At 41.6% G+C, this 24,380-nt stretch overlaps 1 protein-coding gene across 5 annotated transcripts in view; it reads right to left on the bottom strand.

Annotated features, from left to right (window-relative positions):
• The window catches only part of SLC6A6 (solute carrier family 6 member 6), an 87,611-nt gene that overhangs the window by 42,336 nt on the left and 20,895 nt on the right, over positions 1-24,380 (bottom strand). For all 5 annotated transcript variants that reach the window (XM_033925942.1, XM_033925944.1, XM_033925943.1 and 2 more), the window contains exons 3-5: positions 24,002-24,136; positions 23,459-23,693; positions 7,429-7,561 (exon numbers count right to left, since the gene is read on the bottom strand). In XM_033925942.1, coding sequence (XP_033781833.1) covers positions 7,429-7,561; positions 23,459-23,693; positions 24,002-24,136 — 503 coding nt within the window. The remainder of the gene's footprint in view (positions 1-7,428; positions 7,562-23,458; positions 23,694-24,001; positions 24,137-24,380) is intronic.

A 24,380-nucleotide genomic window follows, 5' to 3' on the forward strand; every position in this document is an offset into this window, starting at 1 on the left:
CCGCAGGGAAATGACCACAGGTCTACTCATGTTCCAGTCACTGGGTTGTACCTGGGTGTGGCGCTGGACGATGCAGAACAGGGGCAGAGGAAGTGCAATTTCCAAGTGATAAAACTGTTAGGGATTTACCCTAAGTGAACCTTGAAAGACTGTGAATGAAAAAATGATAATCAATCAAACGATTCGTTTGATTGATTATCATTTTTTCATTCACAGTCTTTCAAGGTTCACATATACATTTGTGGTATCATCCCCAGGGACATTTACTGAAGACAACATCATTCATAATACCAATTATTTATTAGTTGTATTTTTACACAATTTGGTATTCATTTATATTTTGGTATAGCTTTTGAGGGATTTACCCTAACATGTCCTCTTTTTAGAGGACAGTCCAGGTGTCCGGACAGATTTTTAAAACCCGGCAGTTTGTCTGGGTTTTGGAAGAACCCGGCTATGACAAGAGTTTGGGGCCTTGTCTGCAGGGCCTCCGAGCATGCACGGATGTGTCACGTTGAATTCTTATATGCTCAGAGGCCCTCTAGACATGACCCCAAGAAGAGGCGAGGTTTGCGTGGGGGTGGGGGCACATGTCCTCTTTTTTGATTCAATAAATCTGATAACCCTAGGTAAGAGAGGCTTCTACCTGGATAAGTCCTGCTAACCGGGCCATACCTAGATTTTCAGCGGTCTTTTGCTGTTCTACATTAGTAGTACAAAGAAGAGGCAAGAGAGATGTCAAAACCAACCAACAGTAATCAAGTTTCAAGTTTATTAGGTTTTTATATACCACCTACAAAGGTTATCTAAATGGTTTTACAATCAGGTATTCAAGCATTTTCCCGATCTGTCCCGGTTGGCTCACAATCTGTCTAATGTACCTGGGGCTATGGAGGACTGAGTGACTTGCCCAGGGTCACAAGGAGCAGCGTGGGGTTTTGAACCCACAACCCCAGGGTGCTGAGGCTTTAGCTCCATCCACTGTGCCACACTCTCCTCCTTAGGAATAGCCCAAGGTCTTTAAAAAGACCATATGAAGTCCCAAAAGTGGAATCCCAGGAAAGTCTTTTTAAAGACCTAGGACTATTCTTATATTACTATTGCTTTAAATAAACGTAACTGTAGGTTGTTTTTTGACTTTTCTCTTGCCTCTTCTTTGTACTGCTTTATTCTAGAGGCCACCAGTCCCTTTCTTCTGCTGACCTATGTTAACCAGATAATGATCCGGTTCTATGACATCGCCCTGGCACTAACTGGATAGCAGTCTCCCCAGATTTTTAGTGGCACCAACAACAGTGGAGCTGCCAAGATAAACATACAGTGAGTGAGGACCACCTGGAGGAAGACGAGTCCTGTGCAAGCCAACGCTAGGATGAGGGAAGATGGAAGTGCACAGAGGACACGGGCCTGCGGCTAGAGAGGCAAGAGAAGATAAGAGAGGACAGCAATCGTAGTGGGGGACTCTATCATCAGACAAGTCAACAGCCACATAACAGGATCGGCTGGTGACCTGCCTACCAGGAGCCAAGGTAGAAGATATAGTGAGCCGCATCGACAGGATCATCGACAGTGTGGAAGAGGAAGTTACGGGAGTGGTGATCCACGTGGGGTCAAACAACGTAAGCAACAGGAACTACAGCACGGAAGAACTGAAGGACCAATTCCAGATGCTAGGAGGGAAGCTGAAGACCAGAACACCAAGGGTAGCGATCTCAGAGATCCTGCCGGTACCCAGGGCCGACGAGAAGAGGCAGACTGAGCTGCACGCAGTCAACGCATGGATGAGGCGCTGGTGTGAGGAACTAGACGACGTTCTGGGGGGAAGAGCAAACTATTGAGGAACGATAGACTCCACCTCAGCGGGGACGGAACGAGGCTACTTGCAAGCAACATCAAGAGACACATTGAGAAGTTTTTAAACTAGGAAGACAGGGAAAGCTGACAGTCGACCAAGAGTCGATGGTTCGGAAACCGGTATACCCAGATGATACCGTGCAGGAAGATAGCGGGGAAGACTCACCGGATCATAGGCAACACGGAAATCCTGACGGATCAAAAGGGACACAAGAGGGAAGGAAATGCAAGAAAGTAACAGGCCGCAAACTCAAGTGTATGTACACGAACGCAAGGAGCCTAAGGAATAAGATGGGGAAATTGGAAGCTATGGCACAAAAAGATAACCTTGACATCAGCATCAAGGAAACATGGTGGAACAAAGGAAAATATCTGGGACACTGTGCTACCGGGATAAAAGCTATACCGCAGAGACAGAGTAGGTCAAAAAGGTGGGAGTATTGCCCTATACATCAAAGAGGGAATTGAGTCTACCAGAGAGAACACGCCGGAAATGAAAATTAAGGTAGAGTCTCTATGGGCCCAAATTCCGGGAACAAATGGAATGGAAACGAACATCGGCATCTATTACTGACCCCCAGGGCAGTCGGAAGAAATTGATGGAGAAATGACGGACGAGATTAAACGTAACTACAAGGGAGGCAACGCAGTTATCATGGGTGACTTCTGAAGATAGACTGGAATCTAGGCACCTCCGGCTGCAGTAGGGAAAACAAGTTCCTGGATACTGTAGGCGATTGCTTCCTGGAACAACTTGTCAAGGAAAATACGAGAGGAAATGCAATTCTGGACTTAATTTTAAATGGACTACGAGGACCGGCGCAAGGTGTAGAAGTAGAAGGGACGCTGGGAAGCAGTGATCACAATATGATCCGCTTCAACCTGGGCACAGGGACAAAACATCGATCCAGAATGATGGCCACAGCACTGAACTTCCGAAAAGGGAATTAGGAAGGGAAGAGACTCATGGTGGGGAAGAAAATTAAGAAGAGGATAAGCACTGTAAAAACGCTAGACTAAGCATGGTCCCTTTTTAAGGACACAATCACTGAGGCGCAAAATCTATATATACCTTGTATCAACAGGAAAAAGAACAAGAAACTAGTGTGGCTCGCTGTAGCGGTGAAGGAAATGATCAGAGACAAGACTTCATTTAAGGAATGGAAAAGGTCAAAAACGGACGAAAACTGGAAAAAGCACAATCATCATCAAAGCAGGGCCATAAGGTGGTAAGAAGGAGCCAAAAGAGACGACGATGAGGAAAAAATAGCCAAGGAGGCAAAAAACTTCAAGCTGTTCTTTCGATATATTAAGGGAAAACAACCCGTGAAGGAAGCGGCAGGGCCGTTGGATGACCATGGAATAAAGGGAGTGCTAAAGGAGGACAAAGCCATCGCCGACAAACTGAACACATTTTTTGCGTCTGTATTTACCGAAGAGGATACACACAACATACCGGAAGCCGACAGGCTATACGCAGGAAATGAAGATGGGAAACTGACAGGGTCAACGGTCAATCTAGAATAATAATAATAAATTATTTTTTTATATACCGCCAAAGCCATGATAATTGAGGCAGTTTACAATAAGAGGTGCTACAATACAGTGAAGTGGTTCAATACAAAGTCATCGTATTTGGGGTACCGTGATACATTATAAGATAATTAGGTTACAATCGATTGAACAAATTTGTTTTTATTGCTTTTCTAAAATTGAAGTAGGATGAGAAATGCATGATAATATTACCCAGCCAGTCATTCCATTTATCTGCCTGGGAGGCAAGAATTCTGTCCAGGAATCTTTTTTAGTGGAAGTCCTTTATGGATGGGAAGGAGAACATGTGAATTCTGAGTGTGGGCCTAATAGGACTGTCCAGATTAAATTGAGAAACCAGGTACGTAGGGGCCAGGCCAAAAATTGATTTATAACAAAGGCAGAAAAACTTGAACAAAACTCGTGTTTCCAGGTATTGAGGCAGACTGATAGGCTTAAAAACAATAAATCCCCGGGACTGGATGGCATCCATATGAGGGTAATCAAAGAACTGAGAGGGGCTATAGCTAAGAACATAAGAATTGTCGCTGCTGGGTCAGACCAGTGGTCCATCGTGCCCAGCAGTCCGCTCACACGGCAGCCCTTATGTCAAAGACCAGTGCCCTAACTGAGACTAGCCTTACCTGCGTACGTTCTGGTTCAGCAGGAACTTGCCTAACATTGTCTTGAATCCTTGGAGGGTGTTTCCCCTATAACAGCCTAAGGAAGAGCGTTCCAGTTTTCTACCACTTTCTGGGTGAAGAAGATCTTCCTTACGTTTGTACAGAATCTATCCCCTTTTAACTTTAGAGAGTGCCCTCTTGTTCTCTCTACCTTGGAGAGTGAAGAACCTGTCTATCTACTAAGTCTATTTCCTTCATTATCTTGAATGTTTCGATCATGTCCCCTCTCAGTCAACTCTTTTCAAGAGAGAAGAGGCCCAGTTTCCCTAATCTCTCACTGTATGGCAACTCCTCCAGCCCCTTAACCATTTTAGTCACTCTTCTCTGGACCCTTTCAAGTAGCACTGTGTCCTTCTTCATGTACAGCGACCAGTGCTGGATGCAGTATTCCAGGGCTTCAACTAATAGCCAATCTATTGATCAAATCAGGAAGGATTCTGGAAGACCGGAAAGTGGCAAATATTACGCCAAGAAAGGTTCAAGGGGGAGATCCAAGAAACTACAGACCAGTGAATCTGACTTCGGTACTGGGAAAGATGGTAGAGATGCCGATAAAGGACCGCATCATTGATCACCTTGATGGACACAATCTGATGGACCAGCCAGCACGGCTTCAACAAAGGAAGATCTTGCTTGATGAACTTGCTGCACTTCTTCAAGGGAGTAAACAGGCAGATAGACAAGGGCAATCCGGACAACATTGTATATCTGGATTTTCAGAAGGCGTTCGACAAGGTCCCATATGAAATACTACTTCGAAAAATTGCGAGCCATTGAATTGAGGGTGAAATACTCACATGGATTAAAAACTGGTTGGCGGATAGGAAACAGAGAGTGGGGTTAAATGGACAATACTTGGACTGGAAAAGCGTCACAAGTGGAGTGCCGCAGGGTTCGGTTCTTGGACCCATGCTCTTCAACATATTTATAAACGACCTGGAAATTGGTACGACAAGTGAGGTGATTAAATTTTCAGACGATACGAAGTTATTCAGAGTAGTGAAGACGCAGGATTGTGAAGACCTGCAATGTAACAAACACGCTCGAGTAATGGGCCATGACATGGCAAATGAGGTTAAACGTGGATAAGTGTAAGGTTATGCATGTCGGTAACAAAAATCTTATGAACGAATACAGGATGTCTGGTGCAGTACTCGGAGAGACCCCCCAGTAAAAAGACCTGGGAGTACTGGTCGACAAGTCAATGAAACTGTCTGCGCAATGTGCGCTGGCGACGAAAAGGGTGAACAAAATGCTAGGAATGATTAAGAAGGGAATCACAAACGGATTGGAGAAGGTTATCATGCCGCTGTACCGGACCATGGTACACCCCCCACCTAGAATACTGCATCCTGCACTGGTCGCCGTACATGAAGGACACAATACTACTCGAAAGGGTCCAGAGATGAGCGACTAAAATGGTTAATGAGGTGGAGGAGTTGTCGTACAGTGAGAGATTAGAGAAACTGGGCCTTTTCGCCCTTGAAAAGAGGAGACAGAGGGGACATGATCGAAACATTCAAGATAATGAAGGGAATAGACTTAGTAGATAAGACAGGTTCTTCACCCTCTCCAAGGTAAAGAGAACGAAAGGGCACTCTCTAAAGTTAAAAGGGGATAGATTCCGTACAAACGAAAGGAAGTTCTTCTTCACCCAGAGAGTAGTAGAAATCTGAAACGCTCTTCCAGAGGCTTTTATAGGGGAAAAACACCCTCCAGGGATTCAAGACAAGGTTAGGCAAGTTCCTGATGAACCGGAACGTATGCAGGTAAGGCTAAATTCAATCAGGGCACTGGTCTTTGACCTTAGGGCCGCTGCGTGAGCGGATTGCTGGGCACGATGGACCACTGGTCTGACCCAGCAGCAGCAATTCTTATGTTCTTATGTTCTTATGTTCTTATGTTCATGGATCAAGGATCACCCCAGTCAGCAGAAAATAACCGTGTTAAAACCCATGTTGTCCAGTTATCTCCCACTAAATATCAACCCTCCATTTCTTCTTTGATATTCTATGTTTTACACCCCCCCCTCCCCGAACTAATGGATGGGTGCATGAAAAATGTTATGTAAATAAATACAAAAATTGTATAGTGAAGATCCCTCTCCCCTTATCAAAAATGGCTCCAGTAACAAAAGTGGCTTTATATGAGCAAAGATGCCACTGAATATCTATACTGCAGTTCTGCCCTTATAACTTTGGAACACCAAGATATTTATTCACCAAACTTTGGGTGAGAAACCTCGGGGAATATCAGACACTCTCACTTGTCAAGTGCTTTAGCAGGGAGGAAGGACCACAAAGTTGGCAATTTGCCCAAATGAAAAGCTGTGGTTTGAATCAAAGCCCTCAGCGATGTTGACTTTCTATTGCTAAGCATTTTGCATGGCTCCTAATGTACACCCTGCATTAAGGACAAAATGCCTGGTTTCATTGCTATTCCAGTATACAAGCCCCCTTGTGTCAGCTTCAGTAGTAGTAAATCTTCCCCATCATAGAAACATAAGAAAATGATGGCAGATAAAGTCTGCCCATCTGCAGCATCCACTATCTCCTCCTCTCCCTATAGGCTAAGGCTTTTAACAATTGCATTGCGAGATCATAGAGCTTTATGGTTATAGACTAAGGGGAAGATTTTCAGATGTTGATGGTAAAATCCAAAAGGCCGCTGTTGCTACTGTAACAACTTAAAAAAGGCGAGTCATTCTTTAAAAACCATGCATGCAAATGAGCTTGGCAGAGAGTCATGGAGGTTCGCTAAATTTGCATGTACCGATCGCTGGTAATAGTGATCAGCACATGCGCAGAATGCACAAATAAAAATAATTTAATAAGACTCTAAATCAAAGATTGGCAGGAGGATGTCCACTCCCTCTCGCCACTGCTGTAAAGCATACTCCCCTGACACCTCCCCCTTCCCCCGGCAGTGGGCAAGATGCCTACTTCCTCACACCACCAAGCAATCCCCCCGCCATCCCCCAGCAGTGGGAGAGATGACCACTCCCTCATGCCAGCAAGCAACCCCCTCTGACCCCCCTCTTCCAGTGGTAGGATAGACATCCACTCTCTCCTGCTGCCGCACCCCTGAAGACCCCCCTCTATGCCTCCGATGACCCCCTGCCTCCTTACCTTGTTTACGAAGGCTGGCCGAAGAAATGCCTCCTACTTCCGGCAAGCAGGCCTACCTCTTCATAATGGCGGGCCTACCCCTCCCTGGTGCATCCTGGGATGCGCCAGGGAGGGGCCTAAGGCTCTGATTGGCCCAGACGCCTAAGACACTAAAGAAGAATCAGGAAAGAAACAAATGAAAACAGGAATAGAATACACGTCCCAATATGGAGAGAGAAATAAGAACTCACTTTCCCAGTGGATCTGACTCCTTTCCAAACACAGAAGAAGCAGATCACCCACACGAGAAGAAGACACAGGGCCAGGTCCCATTTCACAACCCCCACGTCTTCAATACCTGTGGAGAGATTGAGCGCCTTCCGCCTACAATAAAACAAACAAAAAGAAAAACCAGGAAGAAGAATCAGTCTATTCTAGACGCATCCTGCAGGGGCAGAAGAGTCAGTAACTTTTCCCTAAAATACTTTTTCCTTATTCTTTATAAAACTATAAATGCATGCAGATTCTGTAATGAAGTGCACACAGGCAAACTAAGTGACCTCAGTCATGGAAAGCAGAATGCCACTTGCACAGTACTGGAAGGTGGTGGGATGAGATAAGCATCTGTATAGGACGATTTGGGGTAAAAAGTATCCAAATCTTATTGGGAGCTATGTAAGTAAAATTGGGGCTTACGGTGGCTAACTCCACCCAAATGGACAAAGTATGTCTGTGTGCCGTCACAAGGAGGGGTATCGCACCTGTTTTAAAAAGAGGCCTTCTCAACATCACAGGGAAAGACAACTACTGGCTTACACAGAAGTTTCATGAACCATACACATGCATAGGCTGCAGCCATGTAACAAGACAGGCAGAAGGGCAGCAGGAAATGCGCCTTTTGTGACGTTTGTGGGACCAGTGGCGTAATAACCCCTTTACTGCCCCAGGCGCCAGTACCCGTCCTCCTCTCCACTCCTGCTCCTTCCCACTTCCACTGTACCTCTATCTCTTTGCTGGTGCGAGCAGCAACTCCAACCTGCTTAGGAGTAACAGCAGGAAATTATTTTTCGCGGAGAGGGTGGTGTATGCCTAGAATGCCCTCCCGAGGGATGTGGTGGAGATGAAAATGGTGATAGAATGAACACAGAGGCTCTCTAATTAGAAAATGAATGGTATAAATGGAAGAACTAAGGCCGATACTGGGCAGACTTGCACAGCCAGTGTCCCATATATGGCAATTCGGTTTAGGATGGGATGGGGAGGGCTTCTACGGAAGCTCCAGTGATTTGGAACGCAAGGACAGAGCTGGGCAGACTTTACAGCAGGTGTGTCCAACCTTTTGGCTTCCCTGGGCCGCATTGGCCAAAAAAAATGTTTCTGGGGCCGCACAAACGTGCAAACGCTGCAGCAAGGCAGAGGAGGGAGGCAGCAGAGGAAAACACTGCATCGCCCTTGACCGGGCCCGCACAAAATACTTCACGGGGCTGCAGGTTGGACACCCCTGCTTTACGGTCTATATCCTGCAAATGATAGGATGGTTAGGATTGACTGGAGTGAGCTTTAAAGGCAACTTCAGTAGTCTATGGTCCAGAAATATTAACTGGATGGACATTCTGGTCTGTATCTGCTGTCATTTACAATGTTACTCCAGAAATGTTTCAGGGTTACTCTATGGAGACAATAGTTCAAGAAGCCTAAACACGATTCCTGTGCAGTCTGCTTTCAATATTTCTGGCAGATGCTTTACTAAAATATTTATCATCACAGCTTGATTTGTTTGACAAGGATATTTATTTAGCAAATGTACACATATGGTAGGATTTAGTTCCCAGAAAATTGTGTGGGTGTAACGCACCAGCTAATTTAAGGCTCCTCTCAGCAGTAAAAACAAGGAAGTCCCTTCAGTTTTCTTGCTTTCTTGTAGCCCAGCCAAGATTAATACTTAATCTAAGAATAGCCTTACTGGGTCAAGCCCAGTAGCCTGTTCTCACGGTGGTCAATCCAGATCACTAGTACCTGCCCAAAATCCAAGGTGTAGCAATATTCCATGCTACCGATACTGGGCAAGCAGTAGCTTCACCCGTGTCTAACTGAACGCTATTCCCATCACTATAGGCTGAAGAATAACTATAGGGAGGAATTGTATGTTAGAACAGCACTGAGTTAAGTGTAAATGGTCTGATTCTGTACAGTGTGACCAAAGTTGTACAGTACTCCCCCGGTATTTGTGGAGGTTCCGTTCCAGGAACCGCTGCAAATCTCAAAAACCCGCAAATACAGTTTTTCATGGGGGAGCCTGAAGAGGGCAGCAGGAGAGCAGCCGGAGCACCACGAGTGCAGGAAAACACTAGCGGTACGCTACGACCGCCTCTTTCTGCTCTAAGTCGGGCCTTATCCAATCAGGAGCTGCGTGTCAAAGCAGCTCCTGATTGGATAAGGCCCGACTTAGTGCAGGAAGGGGTGGTCGGCGTGTACCGCGAGTGATTTCCTGCACTCACAGCGCTCCAGTTGCTCTCTCATGCCTTTCTCGCTGCCCTCTCCTTGTCAGTGGTTCGCGGTCGAAAAATACTCCGGATGACCGGGACCGCGAACTGCAAACAACCGGGGGGGGGGGGGAATACTGTACATCTAAATCTCAGAGTGCATTGCTGATTTGTGTGTTCACAACAAACCCCCCTCCCCTTTTACAAAACCGTAGCTCGGTTTTTAGCGCCAGCCGCTAAACTGTAACAGCTCTCAGAAATTTTATGAGCCTTGGCTAGCACTAAAGATCGTGCTATGGTCTTGTTAAAGGTTAATTGTTTAACAAACCAATCAGCACCGATAATTGACAATTAATAAAAACTAGCATTAATTGGCGCTAATTAGAATTTACGCACACAACTTTCTAAGCATATTCTATAAAGCGGTGTGAACATAAGAATTTGCCACTGCTGAGTCAGACCAGTGGTCCATCGCGCCCAGCAGTCCGCTCACGGACCAAGGACCAGCGCCCTAACCGAGACTAGCCCTACCTGCGTACGTTCCGGTTCAGCAGGAACTTGCCTAACCTTGTCTTGAATCCCTGGAGGGTGTTTTCTCCTATGACAGCCTCCAGGAGAGCGTTCCAGTTTTCTACCACTCTCTGGGTGAAGAAGAACTTCCTTACTTTTGTACAGAATCTGTCCCCTTTTAAATTTAGAGAGTGCCTTCTCGTTCTCTCTACCTAAGTAAATTCTAGTGCACAGATCTCATAAGGGGGCGTGGCCAGGGGAGGAGCACAGGAGGGTCATGGCCATTGCTAACAGGCGCGCTGTTAAAGACGCCCAATTCAGGCACAACTTGGGCACAACTATTTAGGCTTGGTTTTCACTGGCCCTAAATGTTAGGCAGACAAGCACTTTGCATGATTCTATAAACTGTGCCTAACTTCAGAGGCATTTTATAGAATCTCACCATTCTTTTCAGCACCGATTTTATTGAGTGTCATATATGGAATACTCCCCTATTGCCCATCCCTTCTGGAGAAAGACTCCAGATAGTAATGGGAAGTGAAGGTGTGAACTGAGGACCAGGTGGCAGCTTTACAGATTTCCTCAATAGGGGTAGATCTGAGGAAAGCAACAGAGGCTGCCATCACTCGAACTTTATGGGCTGCGACACGGCTCTCCAGAGCCGGTCCGGTCTGAGCATAACAGAACAAGATGCAGGCGGCAAGCCAGTTAGAAATCGTTCTCTTGGAAACAGGATACCTCAACTTATTTGGATGGAATGAGATGAACAGTTGGGGAGAAGTTCTGTGAGGCTTAGTACGGTCAAGGTAGTACGCCAAAGCGCGTTTACAGTCCAAAGTATGCAAGGCCGTTTCTCCAGGATGAGAATGAGGCTTAGGGGAAAAAACTGGTACGACAATCAACTGATTGAGATGAAAGTCAGAGACAACTTTCGGAAGAAACTTTGGATGTGTGCGCAAAACCACCTTTATCATGATGGAAAACTGAGAAAAGTGGATCTGCTACTAGTGCTTGTAACTCACTGACCCTCCTGGCAGAGGTGAGAGCAATAAGGAAGACCACTTTCCAGATAAGAAACTTGAGATGAGCTGAGATCTTTGGTTCAAACGGTGGCTTCATCAAACTGGAAAGAACCACATTAAGGTCCCAGACAACAGGTGGAGGCTTGAGAGGTGGTTTCACATTGAAAACCCCTTCATAAATCTGGAAACCAAAGGATGAGCAGTAAGAGATTTTCCCTGTACGGGTTCATGATAAAACAGTAATAGCACTGAGATGGACTCTAATGGATGTAGATTTAAGTCCAGAGTAAGACAGAGAAAGGAGATAATCCAATACCAATTCCACTGTCAAGGAAGTTGGATCATGATGATGAAGGAGACACCAGGAAGAAAACAGAGTCCACTTCTGTTGGAAACGTTGCTGCATGGCCGGTTTCCTGGAGGCATCAATAATTTGACGGATAGGCTGAGAGAGGATAAATTGAGAGGAACTCAGCCCGAGAGAAACCAAGCTGTCAGGTGTAGAGACTACAGGTTGGAATGTAGAAGCGATTCCTGATTCTGAGTAAGCAGAGTAGGAAATGTTGGCAGAAGTATGGGTTCCGTGGAACTGAGTTGAAGTAGAAGGGAGAACCAATGTTGTCTGGGCCACCGTGGAGCAATGAGAATCATGGTGGCTGCTTCTCTCTTGAGCTTGAACAGGATTCTCAAAATGAAAGGAAGTGGAAGGAAGGCATATAGAAACCGACCTGTCCAATCAAGAAGAAAAGCATCCGCCGCCAGATGGAGAGGAGAGTAAAGTATGGAGCAAAACTGGGGCAGCTGGTGATTGTGAGGGGCTGCAAATAAGTCCACCTGTGGCATGCCCCATTGAGCAAACACGGACTGAAGAGTTACAGAGTCAAGAGTCCATTCGTGAGGTTGGAGAATTCTGTTGAGGTTGTCTGCTAGTAGATTCTTCTCTCCTTGAATGTAGACAGCCTTCAGGAACAGACTGTGACCTGATGCCCAAGCCCAAATTTTCTGGGCTTCCTGGCACAACAGGAGAGAGCTCGTGCCCCCTTGCTTGTTTATGTAGTACATAGCTACTTGATTGTCCGTGCAAAGGAGGAGGACTTGAGAGCAGAGAAGATGTTGAAATACCTTGAGGGCATAAAACACTGCTCTGAGTTCCAGAAAATTGATGTGAAATTTCCTCTCCGTGGCAGTCCAAAGACTCTGAGTCTGCAGATCGTCTATGTGTGCTCCCCATGCATAAGGAGACGCGTCTGTTGTGATGATCTTGTGATGGGGAGGCAAGTGAAAAAGAAGACCTCTGAATAGATGAGGTCAACCACCATTGAAGCGACTGTAGAAGGGACAATGTCACAGATATGTGCTGTGAAAGACGACCCATCGCCTGAGATCACTGAGAAGCTAGAGTCCACTGAAGAGTACGCAGATGGAGTCTTGCCAATGGCGTGACATGTGGCCTAGAAGAACCATCATGTGTCTGGCAGAGATGGTGTGAAGTGAAAGTACTTGCTGACAAAGATGGATGAGAGTCTGAAGACAATCCGGTGGGAGGAACGCTCTCATGAGAGTGGTGTCCAGGATCACCCCAATAAATTGAAGACGCTGAGTCGGAATGAGATGCAATTTGGGGAAGTTGACTTTGAATCCCAGAAGCTGAAGAAAAGAAATGGTCTGAGATGTTGCAAGAACCACTTCCTGAGATGAGGGAGCCTTGATTAACCAGTCGTCCAGGTAAGGAAAGACTTGGAGGCCGTGTGAACGGAGAGATGCGGCCACTACAATCAGGCACTTCATGAATACTCTGGGAGGAGATGCCAGACCAAAGAGTACTTTGTACTGGTAAATGACAACGATTGATTTGAAACCTGAGGTATTTCCTGGAAGCCGGATAAATAAGTATATGTGATCTAGGGAGCATAGCCAGTCATTCTGATCGATGAGAGGATAAAAAAGCTCAAGCGACAACATCCTGAACTTCTCCTTCACCAAAAATTTGTTGAGATCTGAGATCTAAGATGGGTCTGAGATCTCCGGTCTTCTTGGGAACCAGGAAGTAACATGAGTAGAACCTCCGGCCCCGCTGATCAAGAGGAACCTCCTTGATGGCATTGAGCTGAAGAGGGATTGCACCTCTTGCAGAAGACGGGAGGACTATGCAGGGTTCAAAGCAGACTCTTTTGGAGAACTGTCTGGTGGAAGAGTCTGAAGATTGAGAGTAACCCTGACGAATGAGGTTGAGGACCCACAGGTCCGAGATGATGAGTTCCCGATTGATGAAGAATTGAAGACGACCTCCGATGGGCTGAGGGCAAGGTGGAGAAATGAGAAGACTGGATATGTCCCTGAGAAACATGTCAAAAAGGCTGTACAGCTTTGGGTTGTGCAGGCTGCTTGTTCTGCTGTTGCTGCTGCCGTTGTCTACGAGGTTGAGACTGAAGGGCCTGTAGAGGGTGAGCAGTAAAACGCCTCTGATAAGAAGACTGTGGTCTGAAAGGGTGAGCAGGTGGAGGCTTCTTGTTTTTAATCAAAATATCCCACCTGGTTTCATGAGCCGATAACTTTTGAGTAGTGGTATTTAAGGATTCCCCAAAAAGTCTGTCGCCCAAACAAGGAGCATTGACTAAGTGATCTTGGTGGTTAACATCTAGCTCAGATACTCTAAGCCAAGCTAAGCGCCTCATAGCCACAGCCATGGCAGTAGTGATAGAGGTAAGCTCAAAAGTGTCATAAATTGAGCGTACCAAAAACTTACGCAGTTGTAATAAGCTGGAAGTATATTGTTGTAGAAGAGATACCTTACGCTCAGGAAGATACTTCTGTAAGGCAGAGACTTGCTGAACCAAATGTATGAGGTAAAAGGAAAAATGAAAAGCATAATTACCAGACCGGTTGGCAAGCATGGCATTTTGATATAAACGCTTGCCAAAACGGTCCATGGTCTTACCTTCTCTGCCAGGGGGAACAGAAGCATAGACACTGGCCCCTGCAGACATCTTCAGAGTAGACTCCACCAGGAGAGACTCATAAGTAAGCTGAGGCTTGTCAAAGCCTGGAATAGAAATTACTCTATAAAGGGCGTCAAGGTTACGAGGAGCACCAGGGACAGTCAAAGGAGTTTCAAGATTTTTATAAAAAGTCTCCCGCAAAATATCGTGAAAGGGGAGCTTGAGAAATCAGAATCCAATGCATCCAAAAATGCTTTAGATTGCTTTGAATCAGACTCTAGAGGGATAGAAAGTGTGTCTGACATTTCCCTCAAAAACTTTGAAAAAGAAGTCTGTTCTGGTTTAGGAACAGGTTCTTTTTTTTTTTTTCCCATTATATTTTTATTTTCAAATTTTACAAAAAGTGTACATAATAATAAAATACATTTGATAAATGCATGGTATCACTTTTATATCTAACACAATGTATGTCTAAATTTGATTTTCCCCTTCACCCTCCCCCCACCCTTTCATTGCCCCGATATAATATTTTCAAATTTTATAAAAGTATACAACATATTAGAATACAATTGATAACTATTCAATAACATATTTATATCTAATATAATATATTCTGGATAAATTTTATTCATTTTCCCTCCCCCCACCCTTCTATTATTTTTTTTATCATTTGTTACATTTTGTATCATATATTATAATATATTATATATAAATTGTTTTCCTTACCCCCCCTATATGTGTGTCATAAAAAAAAAAAAAAAAAAATCTCTAAAAGAAGAGAAGAAAAAGTATTCTATTATTTAATCATTACAGTATTTTGTCAATGGCCCCCATATTTTTATAAATTTATTATATGTCCCCTTTTGTATTGCTATTGTTCTTTCCATTTTAAAAACATGGCATATTGTATTCCACCAAAATGTGTAGTTTAGGTTGTTGTAATTTTTCCAATTGTTAGTTATATGTTGAATGGCAACCCCTGTCATAATTAATAAAAGTTTATTATTTTCTGGTGAAATTTGACTTTTTTTTCTCATCATTGTTCCAAATAAAATTGTATCATATGATATTGCAATATGATTTTCCATTAATTTATTAATTTGTGGCCAAATTGAATTCCAAAATATTTTAATGTAAGGACAATGATATAATAAATGATCTAATGTCCCTGGTTCTAGATTACAGTGCCAGCATCTATTAGACTTAGAACTGTCTAGTTTTTGTAAACGAGTAGGGGTCCAAAAAGCTCTATGTAATAAAAAGAACCATGTTTGTCTCATAGACGCTGACACTGTACATCCCATTCTCCAAGACCAAATTAGTGGCCATTGAGATGCATTAATTTGATGTCCAATCTCAATGCTCCAAATGTCTCTTAGACCATTTTTTGGTTTTTTATTCAAATATCCAGATATTAATTTATACCACAAAGCGGCTTGATGTCCTAGGAAGTCTGCTTTAAAGCATAAGAACTTTAAACTATATTGATTGTTTAATGATTTCCATTCAGGGAACCCAACCTGAATGGCCTGCTTCAATTGCAACCATTTAAAACTTTGTGTTTTATTAAGACCAAATCTATGTTGCAATTGTGAAAAATCCAGCAGTTTACCTTCTGAAATAATATCATCTAGAGATCTAATTCCTGCAATAATCCAGTTCTTCCAAAGGATTTGAGCTCCGCCTACTTTGATCTTGGAGTTTATCCATATGGATTGATTAGTTGATTTATATATTGGGATGGGTGTTAATTTATCAATAAATCTCAATGTTTTCCAAGTATCCATTATTATTTTATTTTCTCTGTATCTTTTAGGTATATTAACACTTGGTAAATGAACTAAATTTAGGGGAAACATAAGGCGCCATTCCAAATATAACCAATCTGGTGCATTATCTATAAGTTCTGGGAGGATCCAATACATACCCTGACGTAGAATATAGGCTTGATGGTACCTATAGAAATTTGGAAAATTTACCCCTCCCTCCTTAATTGATTTTTGTAAGGTTACTAAAGCTATTCTAGGTGTTTTACCAAGCCAAAGAAATTTTGTTAAAATTCTATTAAGCTTCTTATAAAAGGACCCCTGAAAATAAATAGGTATCATACTCATTTGGTAGCAAACCACAGGCAACATCATCATTTTAATAGTTTGAACTCTGCCCCACCAAGATATATGTAATGGGTTCCATTGTTCACATAACTCCGTTACTTTTTTTAATACATATTTTTCATTTTCTTTTACAGTATCTTCAATTGTTTTTTTAACTTGAATGCCTAGATATTTAAATCCTTCTTCTTTCCATATGAATGGAAAAGTATCAAATAATCCTTTTACACAGTAAACATTCAAGGGTATAATTTCAGATTTATTCCAATTAATTTTATAACCTGAAAATTTGCCAAACTTATCAATTAATTCCAATAAAGAAGATAAGGTAGACTCTGGATTTTTCAAATAAAGCAAAATATCATCAGCATAAGCCGAAATTTTATATTCCATATCTGAATATGGAATTCCTTGTATCTCCCTCGTTTGCTGTATTGCTAACAATAAGGGTTCTAATACAACATCAAATAACAAAGGAGATAAAGGACAACCTTGTCTAACTCCCCTCTGCAATTGAAAACCATCAGATATCTTATTATTAATATTTAATCTTGCAATCGGGAAGCTATACAATGTTTTTACCATTTGTATAAATCCAGAACCTATACCAAACCATTCTAAAGCCTGATACATAAATTTCCATTCTACCCTATCAAATGCTTTCTCAGCATCTAATGAAACTGTAAATGCCGGTTCATCCATTTTTTTTGATAAGTTTAGCATGTGAAATAATAGTCTAGAGTTATTGGAGGAATGTCTTTTAGCAACGAAACCCGTTTGATGCATATCTATAATATGTGGGAGAGCTTTGGCTAATCTCAAAGCCAAAATTTTCGCCAAAAGTTTATTATCAACGTTTATCAAAGATATAGGCCTGTAGTTTGAAACCAAAGTAGGATCTTTATTTGGCTTAGGCAAAACAATTATTATTGATTCAGCCATAGTACCTTTTATATTACCTTTTATAAGTTGTGTCTGATATAATTTTAATAAATGTGGGGAGAGGATATTTTGAAATGTTTTATAAAATTCTACTGTGTAACCATCACCACCTGGAGCGGATCCAACTCTAAGAGATCTCAATGCTGTTTCTAATTCTTTTAATGATATAGGTTCTTCTAAACTTCGTTTTATATGATCAGGAATCTTAGGTCCATTTATTAAATCTAAAAATTTTTTTCCATCTTTTTGTTTCTCCAAATAAGGTTCGGAAGAATATAGATCCTTATAAAAATTTAAAAATTGTTTTAATATTATATTTGTTTGATTTGTTATTATACCATTATCATCTTTTATTCCATTAATATTAGTTCTCCTTTTTTTTGCCTTAAGATAATTTGCTAATAATTTTCCCGCCTTATTAGAATTTCCATAATACACCGTTTGTTTGGAAAACAAATCTTTTCTTATCATTTTTGAAGTTAATTCATTATATTTACCTTTTACTTTCAAAAGAGCTTGCAAAGTTTCATATTCCCATTTACTTATCAATTTAGCTTCTAATATTTTTATTTCTTTTTCTAATTCTATATATTGTTTTTTAATTTGTTTCCTAATAAAAGCTGAATATGATATGATATTACCCCTCATAGTTGCTTTAAATGCATCCCATACATTCTCTATAGATGTATCTTCCACTAAATTTATTTGAAAAAATTCATTAATTTGTGTTTTAAAATTTTCCAAAAATTTGTCATCCACAAGCAATGCATTATCAAATCTCCAAAGAGGTCTATTATTTTCTAATTGATCTAATTGTAATTCTATCCATATTCCCGCATGATCCGAAATGATAATAGGATCAATGGAGGCTTTAATCACTTGTTGCACTTTATTTGTTGAAACAAAAATATAATCTATTCTTGAAAATGATTTATGAACCTGTGAACAAAATGAATACTCCTGATCATTAAAACGAAGAATACGCCATATATCTTTCAAATCACATGATCGAACTAAATTATCTAGACCTAAAGATTTAATATTTTTACCTGGTTTTTTATCCAATAATGGATCCATTACAGCATTAAAATCTCCAGCCACCACTAAATTAGAGGCAGCCAGTGGTAATAACATATTTTGTAGCTTTTTGAAAAATTCTGATTGATTCGAATTAGGGGCATATATATTAAATAACGTCAGGGTATCATTTCCCATACCTATATCGATATGTATCCATCTTCCATGTGGATCTGAATTTTTTACCTTTATATTGGCCATACATTTTTTATTTATAAGGATTGCAACCCCTGCTTTTTTACCCACTGCTGGAGCAAAAAAACATTCTTTTATCCATCCACCTGATAATTTCTGTGATTCCTTCATATTAAGATGGGTCTCTTGCAGACAGTAAATATCTGCATTTTGTTTTTTTAAAAATGTTAATATTTTTTTCCTTTTAATTACGTGATTCAGGCCATTGACATTAATAGAATATATTTTAAAAGACATTATATATTTTAATACTTTTCATTATCTTATTCTTCCTCTCCTCTTTCATATTTAATATCCAAAAAATTTTCTTCATGACACACATATTTAACCCTAATGTATCTCCCTTAATTATTCTAATAAATATTTTCCTTATCCCTCCCTTTCCCACCCAATACATTGGCTGCTTAAGGATACACATTGGAACTGTAATCCTAACATTCTCCCCATTCCAGGCAATCAATATTCAATTATTTAAACAAATTTCCCTTCTATCTATCTATATTGATCTTTTATATTTATTTAATCATTTTCCATAACATTTTATTAATGTATCATTTTCCATTTAACAATATGTTAATTTGTATTTCCTTAGTATTATGATTTCAACATATAATTATTTTAAACATATATGCAGTGTATTATTTAATAATTTTCCTATATTCTGTTCTTTCTTTCATATAATTATTATTGTCTTTTCTTTGTATTGTTTTCCTCCATTTCTTCAAATATTTCGATATGTTATATTTTCTAATTTTTCATAGAGTCTTCAAAACCATCTTAATATATTATGTTAATATATCATAGGTTCTGGTTTAGAGAGAAACTCTTTTAGTTTTTCGGGATCCTCAAAATATAAGGACTTGTCTCCAGATGACACTCTCATTTTCGCCGGGTAGTATAGACCATATTTAAATCCTTTTTCTTTGAGTAGAGGTCTCATATCTAGTAGTCTTTTCCTTTTAGTTGCTGTGTTTTTGGCGAAGTCTGGTAAAAACCATAATCTTGATCCTTTATAATTTAAGTTTTTATCTTTTTTTGCAGCATTTAGTATCTCTAGTGCTTGTTGGTATCTCAACATTTTGAAAATGATTGGTCTTGGTCTGTTTTTATTTTCTAAATTTTTAATTGGGATTCTATGCGCCCTTTCAATTTCAATTGGTTGTTTCAAGTCTAATTGTAGAATTTTTGGAATTAAATTTTCAAGGAAAAGGATAGTATTTTTTCCCTCTAAATTTTCTTGTATTCCAAAGAGTTTAATGTTCTTTCTTCTTCCTCTATTCTCGTAATCCTCCAGTTGGTCTTTTAATTTATTTAATTCCAGGCTGTCGTTTTTACATCTTTTTGATTCACATTCTATAGTTTCCATTTTTGATTCTAGTTCAGTTGTTCTTTTGTTGTTAACTTCCATTTGTCTATGTATATTTAAAATTTCTTCTTTCATTTCAGACATATTAGTTATAGTTTCTTTAAGCATTTGTTTGATTTGTTTTAATTCTTCCATGACTTCAGCTTTGCTTAATGTGTCTGATTCTTCGATAGGAAGTGGTATTTTACTTGGTGTTATTTGGTCTTGTTTCTGTCTTTTTGCAGATGTACCAGCCTCATTTTTGTTTTGTCTGGTACTTGTCATGTTTTTGTTTTCTTTTTCTTGGTTATTCTTATTTCTTATGTTTAGTCTCTTGGTTTTAGATTTGGTATTTTTATGTTTTTATTCCCTTTTCTTCCAAGCTTTGGTTCTGTCTTTTGAAATAGAAATTTTCTTTCCTTTTTTTTTTTTTTTCCCCTTTTCACTTTCTCATTTATCTGTCTCAATCTTAAATATTTTTTTTTTAGTGTCTTTTTTACTTTAATATTGGTAATAAGGTTCTTTGGAGTAACTGTCAGTTTTGTTTCCAGTTCTATAAAAAAAAAAAAAAAAAAAAAAGACCAGTATTCCCTCTTTTTTCTCTTTTTTTTTTTTGTTCTTTTCCCTTAAGTCACTTCACTGTCTCAATGAAGGAGGGGATATTCAGTCCAATAAACTTTTCTTCCTTTAGATATCTCTCATACTTGTCAGATCCTTTCACAGATTTAATTCATTACCTTTGGCATTCATTCTTTCTTGATGAGACACCGCTTCAGCGCTGAACAAAAATTGTTTAGTAGTCCTTTCTTTTAGCTTTCCTGTCACAAGCCCAATCGCAGCCCTGACCGAGGAGAGCAACACTTCACCCAATTCTTTTCTCTTATTTGACAAACTTGAAGCAACTGTTCTCTGTTTATTCACAGCGTTTCTCAATTGCCTTAACACCTTGCTGCTTCAGTTTTTTTTTTTAAAAAAAATTCCGTTGTCCCTTTCCTCTATCTCCTCACTCACAAGCCCAATCGCAGCCTGCCAGAGAGAAGTAATATTCAATATTTCATTTACTTAGTAAGTTGGTATTTATTTATTTATTTTCAGCGCTTCGGTGTTCAATAAAAAAAAAAAAAAAATGCCGGTATTTCTCTCTCTCAGTATTTCCTCAATCAATCCCTTTCAGCGTCGCCAAAGGGCAAAACTATTTTTCTCTTACTAGTTCTGCTGTATTTGATTGGGATAGAAAATTTCTTCAAAATCTCTCCACCAACCTTATTATTCACTCATTCAAACCTCACGGTCGCAACGTTGCAAGTTCAATAAAACCGCCGAAATCATAAACGGCTCTCTGCCCTTCCGACTCTCGTCAGCGCATACATCACCTCAATCCCAGTAAATTAGAATTTCTTTTTATATCTTTAGCTCAGCTTCTTTCATATATATTTTCTATATGATTATTCAGAAGGAAAAAAAATTTTTTTTTATTTCTTTGCCTGGATGGTGAGGAGCTTCACGACTACACCTCCATCCGTGCTCGCGTTAAGCCACGCCCCTCCAGGAACAGGTTCTTGAGAAGAGGGATCTTCATCAGAGGAAACATCTGTCAGAAGAGGCTCCTCAGAATCCTCCCAGAGATCTGAGTCCCGCACCGGAGGTAAACGACCCTGAGAACCCGGAGTCGAGGAGTCAATATGCTTGGTCTTCCGCACCAATTTCCTCGATCTGACCGACATCATGTCAGGGGAGGTATGAGCAGAAGAACGATGTTGAATTGGCTCCAACATCGACCCCTGGGCAGGCGCCGCCGAAAGAGGCCTTTGCTGAGGCTACACAACCTGAGACGCTGGTTCTGCAAAGGTTGGTGCTGAGGATACAAGCTCAGACCGCACCGGAGCCAGCACCCCAGAGTCGGAGTGAATCGGTGCCACAAGGGTTGATCCTGATAACAAGGGCTCATACTGAGGGAGCCAATGGCAACAAGGCAAGGAGTATTAGTTCCAACTGCTCCCGTAATTGGACTTACATTATTGCTGCAATTTTGTCATCCAAGGATTGCTATCCAATACCTTTGGTGCTGCTCTGCGCTCCGGAGATGAGGAGGCCAATGACAAGGCACTCACCTCAATGGGAGCTGAGCGTTTCTGGGGCACCTCGAGTTCTGCAGGATTTGGCTCACTGCTGAAGCGACCTGAGGGCCCATAGGGGTAGGGGAAGGTTTCTTAGCCGGCTTACCTACCGACTGTGACACCGAGGAAGAATCCTGCTGTGTCGATGTATGTGACGCCGATTTTGGCGTGGGTGCTAACGTCGGAGTCGATGCCAAATCACCTTCCATATCCGCTGCCGAATAACCGCTGCCGAATTAAATGGTTTTTGAGGGTCCTTTTCTGAAGAGATGAACAACGGGTGCAAAAATCAGCCCTATGATCTGGACCCAGACACTGGAGGCACCAGCGATGTGGATCCGTGAGGGAAATAGGGTGGGCATACTGTTGACACTTCTTGAAGCCCGACTGTGGACGGGACATGAAGGGAAACACGGCCTCAGCAAAATCGAAAGTCAAGGCGTGAATTGTGGCAACAGGCCCAGCTGGGCTGCAGCCACAAAAACGTGAAAAAACTGAAGTTTTTTTTTTTTTTTTAAATAAAAAAGGAAAAACTAAATCAAAAAATGACAAAAAGTCAAGAAAAAAAGCTGTGCAAGCGGTAAGGCAGCAAGAAAAATTTCAACAGCCGTTGAAACACGACTTCTTAGCTCCACGGAAACTAAGGACCGTGCGCCTCCATCGGGTGGGTAAGCACTTGCACATGCGCGGTGCGGGCTAGCCAGAATTTTCTAAGTTCTTAGAGTGCAATTCACTCTAAAATGTCCGTACCGGGGCTCCATCGGTGCCATCACCCGTCAGTGAGAATATGCTGCCTGCTTGTCCTGGGATAAACTAAAAGTACTAATATATACAAACAAACCCTAAGATGCAAGACTCTGCATGCAGAACAACCCCCGAGAAAAACAAACAAATGCATTTCTTCATGAACAGTATAGAATATAGACAGCAGATGTAAATTCTCAAAATTGACACAATCACTAAATTGAAAATAAAATCATTCTCCCTACATCCATGCTGTGCCTTGCCTTCTTGCCTGCCCCCCCTCCCCCGGTGTTATCTTCAGGCCAGCTCCCTCTTCCTCAGTGCTGCAGTGCACAAAGCCGTGGGCAGCGGTGTCCCTCTGACGTTGCAACGTCAGAGAGAAGGCTTCCAGTTCAGGCACAGGACGCGCATAGGAGCCTCTGCCCCTGGCTTTGTGCACTGCATTACTGAGGAACAGGGAGCCAGCCCGAAGACAACGCTGCATCGATTGCACCGTTGACCGGTGGCTGAAGAGCACTATCTGGAGCACGATGCATGTGCCAGCCCTGTGGACTGGCACCGGTCCATGGGCTGGTGGTTGAAGAACCCTTAGACTATAAGTAGTATATACATACCACAAATAAATAAACGTAGTTTGCCTTGAGCTTAGATTTAGAAGAGGAAAGCAATAATGTAACAGATCCATAGGCACAGAAGGGAGACTGGAGGACATTCCTATACATGTCACACATTCTACCTTTGGTGGTAATTCTCACCCATTCACCATAACCCCTTGTAATTATAAGAAGGGTCATACTCCCAGAATTCAATGACAGGTGATGTGAAGCTGGTGCCATTGAGTGACAGCCACAGGGATTTATTCTTTCTTAATGTGTCTTTCACACAGTTTTGTGTATTCCAGGCCTGCTGACAGGTGACCCAAGGCAGTTGACTTTGGAACGAGTGGAAGAGGTAATACATTCCCCAGGCAAGAACCACAATGTAATACACATTCAAGAGTGACACGATCACGATGGAGGCATAGCCGATCCCTAGGAATGAGAACAAGGAGAGAGGTTGCTGCCAGCCAAAACATGTCATTATGGAGTCAAGCGCCTACTCTCGCTACAGCAACCATTCCAGTTGCAAGCATGCCCTGCATTTTTACTAAGATCAGCTGAGAAGTATCACATCTAGAAACTGCTATAACAGCTGTATTTCACTTCAGTCTTCGGAAAAATCTTTAAAAAACACGTTTCAAAGTTTTTGAACAATAATTTTTAAGGACTGTAATGCTATTCATTTTAGATAAATTGTTGTAAACCGAGTCGAGCCCTATTTTTTATCAGATTAGACTTACCAGTGAAGATGGGGCAAATCTTCTCCCAGCAAGTGATTCCGCCTTCAGATGTGAACTGCCCTAATGCCACCTCCAGGAAGAACACTGGTAGACCTCCACCAAACAGGAAAATAAAGTATGGTATAAGAAAGGCACCTGCCAGGGGACACAAGTCCAAGAATGAATGACCTAAAGTAGAACTGAGAGATGCTCTCTCATGAAGCAAAGAGCTGCAATAGGACCCTGGGACTTCTGCAGCGGTGAACGACCAAACCTTTAAGCTTGTTTACAAGCATGTATATTTATTTGTAGTCCACATGTTTTAAGGTTGGCTCAAGTGAGGTGCAGGAGGGAAGGTGTGGCCTAGTGGTTAGAGCTGCTGCCTCAGTAGCCTGAGGTT

This window comes from Geotrypetes seraphini, chromosome 17 (assembly GCF_902459505.1).
Source record: "Geotrypetes seraphini chromosome 17, aGeoSer1.1, whole genome shotgun sequence".
NCBI classification, from domain to species: Eukaryota; Metazoa; Chordata; class Amphibia; order Gymnophiona; family Dermophiidae; genus Geotrypetes; species Geotrypetes seraphini.